At 36.7% G+C, this 10,767-nt stretch overlaps 1 protein-coding gene across 1 annotated transcript; it reads left to right on the top strand.

Annotated features, from left to right (window-relative positions):
* Positions 1-1,524: 1,524 nt before the first annotated feature.
* Positions 1,525-7,526, top strand: LOC113163248 (vesicle transport protein SFT2B-like). The gene is made up of 8 exons (XM_026361699.1): positions 1,525-1,740; positions 3,197-3,286; positions 3,919-4,004; positions 4,512-4,593; positions 4,864-4,899; positions 5,177-5,235; positions 5,320-5,349; positions 5,819-7,526. The coding sequence occupies exons 1-8, from the start codon at positions 1,672-1,674 to the stop codon at positions 5,853-5,855; spliced, it is 489 nt and encodes a 162-aa protein (XP_026217484.1). The 5' UTR covers positions 1,525-1,671; the 3' UTR covers positions 5,856-7,526.
* Positions 7,527-10,767: the final 3,241 nt, after the last annotated feature.

Here is a 10,767-nt window from a genome sequence, read left to right as displayed (position 1 = left end):
TTTTGCACGTCATTCTGTATTACAGGGGGCTCGTATTGTGACAAAACTGGGTCTTTTGTTGCTATGGAAGCATGTAGTGCCCATTAAAGCGGTTTTCTTAGCTTTGAAGTACCTTTAAACACAGTAATTTTCTTAAGTAATAGTGAAAACACTATCAAAAGAGCACTTTCTTTCTGTCTGCATTTATGTTAGTGTCATGTCTTAATTTTGCCTTCTTTTTGTCCATACACATCTTACAGTGTTTTAGATTTTTTTGATAGTTTGATGGAGTGAATGCATCACAGCAACACAGGAACGCTGCATCTGCACTCTTAATATAAGAGCATGCAGGCCCATTAACATCCCATCGTATTTTCTCTTCATCTCTTTTCAGACTGTGGGTAAAAAAACATTTTTTTGCAAACTGTAACAGTGCACACAAGACTAATGGTAACTTCTTGCTGTTTCTGTAGTGTATAGAAGAGTGGCTTTGGAGGAAACAGTCCTGTCCTACATGTCATGTTCAGGTGTCCATGCCAAAGCCTGTTTACTGGAGCTCCACCAGGGTCAAAGTACCATAAGACTACCAGGAGCCCCATCATGTAAACTCACATAAAGGCAAAAACAGTGGACTATGACCTTGTTTCAAACTCAAACCTCCAACAATAAACATAATTTAAGTCTGACAGAAACAACAGAAAGAAAAAAAAAAAAGGACTGTGACTCACTTAAGGTCTCAAAATGTCTCAACAAGGTGAATTGTGACATGATTGTGATCAACAGGACCCCAGAAAATACATGCTAGTGGATGTGAGCTCACCAGCATTTCCCAAAATATTTTGCAGTTATGTTGCTCAGTGTTGTGTACGAGTGTAGCAGGGTTGTAATGACTTTCCAATAAAGTTTGATTGTAACAGTTGAGAAAAACTGCAGAAAATTGCATTTGCATTCGAAATGTGAGGAAGTTGTGTATAAGTATAATAATTAAGTAAGTATTGTTGAAGAAGAAAATATATTTTTTACATTTGTAAGACTGATATGTTATGTTCAGGACTACAGGAGTTTACATGTTAATTTTATTATCACTGTAAATCCCAGCAGAGCTTTATACAACTCCAACCTAGTAATCGGACGCATACTGTAACTGGGATGTGCAGTGACTTTAATCCATTTAAAGACTCTGTAATCTTATTACCTTTAGTGACATTAACAATGTGTGTGTGTGTATATATATTATTCTCTTTGTACGTCTTGCATGTTAGTGACTATTTTGGACTCAATTTTCAATTGTTTTATATCACTACATGGTCGTTGTGGAGAGAAATATTAGCCTTTACTACCTCATCGAGAGGCTCCTGGCCTGTTTCCAACACACCTGTTTGGTAATACTAATACTAGTACTAATACTAATACTAATGGAAGTACTTGGATACTGGTAGTACCACCTGTCAGCAGGTGGATGACAGGAACCCTCATCCCTGTGTAAATGAGGGGAAACAGCGCCTCCTTTGGGCTGCTTGTGGCCAGAGGTGGTACTGCAGGCGGAAGTGCCGCACCTGTTGAAGCGCTGCCTCCTCTTCAGTTGAACTTCTCCACCCAACAGCAACAAGCTGCTGCTACACCTGAAACTACCTGCAGCCTTCTGAAACTCACCTACTGTCTGAGCACTTATCAGGCAGAAAATAGGAATTTATGGATAAATTAAAGAGGGTGCTGAGCGGCCAGGACGATGGAAACTCGGACGGGACGGGGATACTGGAGGTGAACGGCAGCTAGCATCTGTTGTTATTAGCATGTTAGCACGTTAGCTGCTGTTTTTGTGTCAGGAAAATATCAATAAAATAACAAAGTTATTACGGATAAAGTCACACAAACCTCACTAACTAACAGGTAAAACAGCTGTTTCCTGAAGTAAGTACCAACAGTATAACTTAAATTAAACGCATATTATGAGTTGAGGTTTTCAGTTCACATAAAGTGAATAAGCAACAGTTTGAAGAACGATTTATCCTTTAACAAACAAAAATAGCAATAATAATAAAGTTATTCCATTGTTGTAGTCTCTCAAATGCCGACTTTCAGCTGTTGGTTATTATAGTTGTATAATAAAAAAAAAATAAGACTATATTATAAAATATAGTAAGTATAGTATAATATTTTACAGTACACTAAGTCTTCCATATGCTTTATATTTCTAAACACTGTCTATCTGAAGTCACATTAATACCTTACTTTTATTCAAATTGCTAAGTTAATTAATTAATTCAAAGTCATTTTGACACATATAAACGAACAAGGCTTTGTACATGAGTAATTGTTAAAAGTTCAAAGTTATCCACAAAAGATAAATTCCTTAAACACTTGTAGTTTGAAGCAACAATAGGCTGTTTATATGGATAATTAGACATCAATTTTCTATGTTCTATGTTACTAAACCCTTTTAATGGTTTTAACATATTCTTTAAAAAGACCATGCTAACATCCCAGTTATCACCCGGTTCTGTTACGTCATTATCAACAGAATCCATAGACACAGAGGTAGACTAACTTTAAAAATGCATACGTTGAAGACTCGTTGTATTCAAAAATCAATGTTGTAAACAGCCTCATTTGTTTTCTTACAGACAGTGAAAGAAAAAGAAAGAACTTTAGAAGAGAACATCTGGTTGAATGTTTACAGTCACACGTGTACACGTGTATTTTACATTAATCTGAACCTGTTCAGTGGGATAAAACTCTGTCAATATTTTGTTTAACCTGAAGGAATCAATGTTTAAACCTGAACATCTCTGCTAGGTACAGATATATTTATTAACAAGGCAGTAACAAGACAACTTACAACCTATTTCATAGTAGCACATACGAACACATATCCTAGAGGACACAGTGGAGTTAGGGTTCAGCATCTGACTCATTGACTTCCTGGCCTCTCCATCAATGTATTCTTGTGTGTAGATGTTTTCCCAATTTCAAAAGAAAACCCTTCACATAAAAACACTTCAGACTTGATCTCTCTCAGTTTCTAGATTGGTTAGTTTGTAATGGGTTTACAGCTGTTTGAATTTATTTTCTGCAGAAATCAGCCTGTACAGACACATATGTTACAGATACACGTCACAGTCAACTGTGTTTTTATATGTGTTTTATGTTTTAATTTACTAAACATACAAAATATACAAGTGATGATGAGGATGATGATGATGAGTCTTCTCTGCAGAGAGCCAATCAGGCATCAACACTGTCCTGGGGGACGAGAATGAAGGGTTTCCTGATCTGCTTCATTCTGGGTGGGGTCTGCTCGATCCTGGTGAGTCAGTCAGATTGTAACAGTGACGCTTAATACTGTTTCTGTGGTAACACAACACTGTTGGTTTCTATGGCAACAATCTGTACACATCATCCATCGGTCTTGCCTCTCTTTGCCTGACTACATGTTGGTGTTCATGGTAACAGCTTGCCCCCTTCACCCTGTCTTTCCGGTCTGTTTCTATATTTACAACCTGTCTTGCTTTTTCTGTTTGTATCCGTGACAATGGTCTGTCTTAAATTAAAGTTTGTCTTTTCTGTTTGTTTCTACAATAACAGCTTGCTTGTCTGTTTCCATGGCAGCACTCTGAGAATGTTTTAATCTTGTGTGTGTAACCAAGGTAAGTCTGTCCTTCTGTGTGTTTCCATGTTAATATCAGTGTTTTTTTTAGTCCATGGCAACACTTCTTGTGATGCTGTCTGTAGCAGCTTATCAGTCTTTTCTCTCTGTTTCCATGGTAAAATGTACTTTATCCATGGTAACAGTATCTTTTTGTAGCCAAGGTAACAGTATGACTGTCTGTTTTATAGCAACATTTGACCATTTTTGTGCATCCTGTAATTTATCTGTTTCTGTGGTAACAGTATCTATTAACGTCTGCATCCATGGTAACAGTTTTTCTTTGTATTCAGGGTACCGCTATGTTGTGGATCCCAGGTGCCGGCCTCGCTGTGTTCGCTGTCCTCTATAGTGTGGGAAACATCTTCGCTCTGGCCAGGTAACTGGTGTGACCCGGTCTAACAGCCACACAGATCCAGACTCATGTAGTCCAGATCCGACTGAACCGGATCAAATAGGGCATAAAGGAGGTCAGCAGCGTCACTATTTAATTTCCTGATAATCCAAACTGTCTACCACCCATTAATCTGGAGACTACATTACCCATCATCCTTGTGGGTCTGTTTTCGGGTCAGCATTTTGTGCTTGGTTTTAGGAAAGGAAGCATTGCTCTCTAGTGGTGGAAGTCAGTATTATGCTCTTCTTTGAGCCAATCAAACATGTTATAAAACATTTTGCAATCCTGCATAATCATGTTAATATTGAAACTTTTACTTCTAAATCCTATTTTCACCCCTCAAGCCTCAGTTTTATTTGTTTAGATGCTTGATTAATCTAGATGTAGTATTTGAGTAGAAACTATCAATGCTTTATCTACATTTCCAGTGAAGTGTCTCATCTTAAACAGTGAATTGATGATGTTCTATTTCTTTTAATGTGATGTCAGCACCATGTTTCTGATCGGTCCATGGAGGCAACTGAAGACAATGTGTGCTAAAGAGAGGGCGCTCGCCACAGTCATCATGCTGGTGAGAACAAACTCACCTGTAACAAATGACGAGTTGTTTCATTGAGCAATGGTGATTTGTATAATAAACTGAACAGATTTGTCAGATTTTGTTTTTAAATTTAAAACAAACAAACATAGCATAGTGACTTTCCTTCTGTTCTTCCTTCTTTTAGGAAATTCTAAAAGATCACAAGATTTTATTTTTCATTCTGTTCATAGTGCTAAAGGTTGCACTCTATAGACCAGAACCAGAAGTTCAAACCATCATTGTTTCTCTGTGTCATTGCAGGTCTGTCTGGCACTGACGCTATGTTCTGCTTTCTGGGTGAGAAAGACAAACACACAAATAAGACATAGAGTCAATTTTGTGAAGATTTTTCTATGTCAGATGTCCCAACAGTGAAAACAGCTGTGTATTAGGCAGAAAAAAGCTTAAACTTTATTGATCAAATCGGCATGGAGACATTGCGGGTGACTGAATGACTCATACAGTGTGAGCGGACAGGGCAAGGATTGAATGTGTTGTCAGAGTTAACACATCATACTGAAACATTCATGAAAATCACTTGTCCCTGTCTCTGTTTTGTTCTTCTTCTCTCCAGTGGAAGAATAACGGCCTTGCTCTGCTCTTCTGTATCCTTCAGTTTCTGGCCTTCACCTGGTATAATACACACGTACATATATATTTAATAAATATATATCTTTGTGTATGTGTCACCTTTCTAACTGCTGCTGTCCATCTCAGGTACGGCCTTTCATACATCCCCTTTGCCAGGTAACATACAAACATACACAACTGTACTCACAATATATCCAAACCAGTCTAAAGCCTGAACACTGGTGTGGCTGCATCACTCTGCAATTGCACAACCTAACCACTAGTTGGCAGTGGGGTTACTGTGGCAATGAGTTTTTCAATGTGCGACAAACAATAGTGAATGAAATTGAACCTGTTGTGGTGGAGTTGGAGCTAGTAGACGTTAAACAGCAATTACATAATTAGTTTTTATAAGTTCTTCAGTGATCAGTTTTTGCTTTCAGAGCTGTCGTCCATCTTTTATAAAATGACCACCAAGACACGTAACAGACCGCAAACTTACACTGAATGACTCCAGTGTCTCATGATCCAATAAACCTGCCTGGATCTTTCCTATCAGCTTCAGACCTCTCTAATAAACACAAAGTATGACTTAATTAATCAGCTGTCAGACACGGTTTTAATTTCTCCTCTCTCTGTTTTTCAGAGATGCTGTCATCAAGTTATTTTCAATGTGTATATAGACGTCTCTCCCCCCTGCGTCTACTCCTGTCTGACCAATCAGGATGCAGGTTACTGTGTGGTTTGTATCCAATCAGCAGGGGCCAAAGCCTTAAAATATTTCAGCCTTGAAACCAGTAGAAGTCTTAAAATCAAGTCTCATGGAGATACATAAAAAACATTTCTTAATACATGTACAGTTTGTGTTGTTTTAGTAGCTTTAAATTATTAGTGTAATTGTTTTCAGTTTGTTCCACCTGAGCATTTACCAGGAGCCAGTTTCCGGGGTCACACCAGATCTGGATTCAGTGTCAATTTAAAGAACCAGAAATTGTCAGCCTCAGATCCTGATGTTTTATCTAGTATTTATATTTTTTTAGATTTTGATGCAGCTGCACAGTTCACACTTTAGGGTGGAGTGAATCTGAATTAAGAACAAATTAGCCTTGGTTAGTTCTACTTAGTTAGTAGCAATAATTAAATAATTTAATAGAAAAACAGCCACTTTAAACAGGCAAAAAAATAAAAGTGAAAACAAATCTAAGCTTGCCATTTACAAAGAGATGCATTTGTGGCACACTACCGCTGGTAAATGAACGAGCATTGCTGCTGAAATTTCACATGGTTCAGTAATATTTATGATGAAATGTACAGTGACCACCACCTCTCAAAATCTGAAATGTGTCATCAATTAAATTCCTCTACATGTTGTAGGAGCGGTAACCTTTGTAAAATTACATCCCAAAATAATAATATAACAATATAAATATATATATGATATGCAGACACATTAAGTGGTCTGTACACCTGTTTCATCTCTGCCTTAGAGCTCCATTGTTAAAAACACATCACTAGGTCATGATGCACTGGGTACATGGCACATATTACTTCCTCATGAAAATGAGCTCTAAATTCTGAGAATGACCAATACCAACAGTTTTAGAAACTAAAAAACTGGATGTTTCACGCACTACAGGTAGCGTATAAAAAGGAAATGAAATTGGCCCAAGCAGCGAGCCCTGGGGAACTCCACTAAGGCCAGGGATATACTTGCTTTTACTAAATCCCATGCAATTTGAAATTTGCAATTTCAGTTGTACACATCATCAGATATTAACTCTGTGCATATGCAAGATGTAATCCTGTACAGTACAGGACTGCACCCACATCTTCATCCCTGACGTTCATGTAATTCTTGGTGTTTTTCTGTTGTGATCCCAACATTGACATCTTGTTGTTGAGTGTTGCTGTGGGTTCTGGTTATGTTGTTGGAAAGTGAATGTTCACAGTACAATGATGTTTATGATGCTGCTGTTGTCTAGACGTTGGTCAACAGCAAGTATATCCTCAGCCTGATCGGTTTTGAACTACAGGGTCTGTACCTGTAGGAAGTGTACACAGGTTAATTGTGTTAAATATCTAAATCTGTCTAAATGTTTCCGATTTGCATTAGCACTAACTGAGGCAGGAAGCTGTTCATCCTTTTCTTTCAACACCTATTGTGTTTTATGTCTAAATTTAGCCTGTTGTCTGTTTTTACTGTTGAATTATTGTAATAAATATTTATGTTTGTATTTAAGAAAAGTTTTTCAGCTGTTTGTATGAAGCTGTGAAGTGAAAACTTCCTGCAGACGTCTCTGACTTAATACAACATGTATCCTACAGGAACAGTGACAGGGCTGCATTCCTGTCAGCGCCGCATGTTGCAACAAAACCAAAAGGGTAGTTGTCAGACATTAATTATTAATTTCTTGAGTAGAGAAAAGTTGTTTGTCTGACGTTTACCTGCCCCCCTCGTTTGTCTTCTTTCCGCCTGTTAAGTCTCTAAAGCCTGTAATCTCCACCTCCTCTGGGCAATGATTAAAACACACACACTCTCTTTTAAAGGCAGCAGCCACAGTCCAGATATCGTATGTCGCTTTGAATGCGTTTTGGATTTGACCTATTCTCCATTACATGCTGATCTGAACAGCTTCTGGTGTTTTTCATCAACACGGTCGTATGACATTTAAACCTCCAGTGGGACGGCGCACGTCCATTCTTTTAAATCCTGGTGTCGTTGGTCCAAAAATGATGGATTAGTCAAATCAACAAAAATTTTAGCTGATTAATTGATTAGTCAAATTGATATGTTTCACTCTGGAATCGAATGTCAGTCATGTGGCAAAGTCCTGTGTGTTCTCACGCATCCTTCCAACCTGACTCTCTGCTGCTTTGTGTCATAACAGCTGCGAGAGGTCTCCTAACTCCTAATAACCTGCTGCGTGTATGGATTTTACAGGAGGAAGGTGTCCGTGCAGTGTGTCCATAAGGATTTTTATGCCAGAATTTGTTCTACTATGTAAAAATGTTTCCAGACATCCACTCTGCAGATTCTCATCCAGATTCAAGATTAGAATTTAACTCAAATTCTAATTCAAAAGTCTAATTCACTGTAACACAACCCACAAGTGCTGAAGTTAGTTTAAAGATCAGATTATCAAACTACGTAACACTGTGCCATTTATCCACAAGGACTCTGAAGACCATTTTCAAAAATGTGGTTTCCTTTATCCACATGCTCAGTTTTCCATCAAACACGAAGACCTGAGTCCAGCACATCCAGTCTAAACGGACATGTGAAGCCAGCCTTTTTTTGGAAGCTGTTCATGATCAGTTCTGCTCGTCCACGATAAAACACACGCTGAGGTTGTGATTGTTTTCAGATTGGTCCATTTCTGAGACTATTTTTAAAAAGCTTACTGACTGTTGTTGTTGTTCATATACACACCAAGACATAAAGAAGAGTCGGCAGCAGGGAACCCACTGCGCACGGCTGCGTTCACAAACACAGAGTTTAGAAATGCCTGAACAGCAGAGGGAAGGAGACGACTCATGACCCAGTTGGATTTTGATCATAGTTTGGCAGTTTTTATTTTCCTCTTGTAACAACTTTACATCAGTGTGTGGTGTCTGGTATCGATACACAGATTCATTTTTCTCACATACTGTATTTGTTACTTCATTTTTGCTTTGGTCCCACGTTTTTTAAATCTTAATTACAGGCCAATAAAGCCTCAGTGAAATTGAAATTGAGTGGTTGAGGGAAGTAAGCTGTGTGTGTGAGAGAGGGAGGGAGAGAGGGTGGTAGAGCGAGCTAAAGTCAGACTGAAAACCTCTGATTGTTTCTGATGTGTTCAGTTGGAGGCTGAACAGCTTCACATCACAAAGACGAATCCACTCCTAATGAATAGTCATCATTAATTAACAGATATTGTTCATTAACAGTTTATTTTGGGATTATTTCACCTTTGCAGCACCGTGCCGTGTGTCACAGGCAAGTTTTTTTGTTTTTTTAAATCTGCTCTTATTTATGGTCATTTACTTGTATTTTTATTGATTATTGCCAAAACACCTTTAGACATCAGTGTAAATGTATTATTGTTGTTAATTTATTTTAGAAAACTGCACCTGAAATATTTAAAAGTTTGTTAAGATGGTGACTAAAACATGATTGATTTTATTTGAGGTGTTTTTAGTTTTAGTTTTTATTGAAAGCTGTTTTGAATTTTTATTGTATTGAGCTATTTTTAACCGAATATCGATACTTTGATTTTATTTTTAATTTATAGATTTTACTTATTTATATTCATTGATTTGAATAATTATTATTATACTCTTCTTTGAAAATCAACCAGTCATTAACCAGAAATTCAACGTTTCCTTTGAATCCATCAACAGAACTGAAATCCTTCACTCCGTCAACCAGGAGATCATAATTATGTAATTAGAGTATTAAATGTTAATTATATATAAGTTGTTACTTATATATTTAATAACGTAATAAGTAGAAATAGAAAAAATGTAGGTGTGGATTGACGTGTTGATTTTTGTTGATTTGTAGTTGTAGAAATATTCAAATATTCAAAGGAGGAATATCAGGAATATCAGAAAAGAGGATTATTTAATAAATGAAGGTTAATTTCTAGTTATATGCTAGTTATGTCTCAGAAGCCCCAATTGTCCCTCAACATAATTAATACTCTTTCTCATAGTTTAGTTATGGATATTCATATTGTGAACTCACAATCTGTCACACTAATAAATTCATATTCATGACAGGTAAATCATAAACTTCGAAAATGTTTCCAACATGTTTTCATGACTTTTATTATTTATTTATATTTAAACTGATTATAGTTCATTTTTAGGGGTTCACATAAATTAGTTAACATGACGATGTACAGTTATATTAATTATGTTTTCCAGCAAATAACAGTTTATGTATGACTATTGTTTGATTTTCAGTAGATTTTTACTTATTCCTTTTTAATCATATGAACTGCAGTGAGAAGAAAATACATTTAAAAAAATCTGATGAAAGGCTTGTTCTGATGAGGTTCAACTAATTTAATTCTCATGCATGTAAATAAAATCATCACACGCCTGTTTGTATTTCCATTGTTCCACAGAAGTGAAATCCTAAATGTTCAGAGAGAGTTGCAGCACAGACAAATAAAACAGTGTTCACAATAACACTAGTTTTGAAAATCTGAACAGAATGTCATTGCTCTAGTAACTCTGCAGTAAATGTGAGTAAAGCTGTAAAACATCTTCATCACACATTCAGTCATGAAATAAATTTAAAGATAGTTTAACAGAAAAGTCTGAACAGGTGTTAAACTGTCTGAAACAATAAGACTGAACCTTTATTGAAGGTTCCACTGGAGATGTGATTTTGACCGACTCATATCTCAGTTGTTAATTCAGCTCAGTAGATGAGTAAAACGCAAAAAACTCTCCTTTTTCTTAACCAGTGTTTTATAAAAAAGAGTAAAAACAGTCTTAGCAAATGTCACACAGATGTAAACATTTAATTCAAAAAGCTTTTAACATCCATCACTGCTTTTACAAGTTCAGGTTTGACTCTCAGACATTTAACTCAGGACTTTTTAT

The sequence above is a fragment of the Anabas testudineus genome, chromosome 2 (assembly GCF_900324465.2).
Source record: "Anabas testudineus chromosome 2, fAnaTes1.2, whole genome shotgun sequence".
NCBI classification, from domain to species: Eukaryota; Metazoa; Chordata; class Actinopteri; order Anabantiformes; family Anabantidae; genus Anabas; species Anabas testudineus.
Note: the sequence above shows the minus strand (reverse complement) of the source record. Positions and strands in the feature narration are given on the sequence as shown.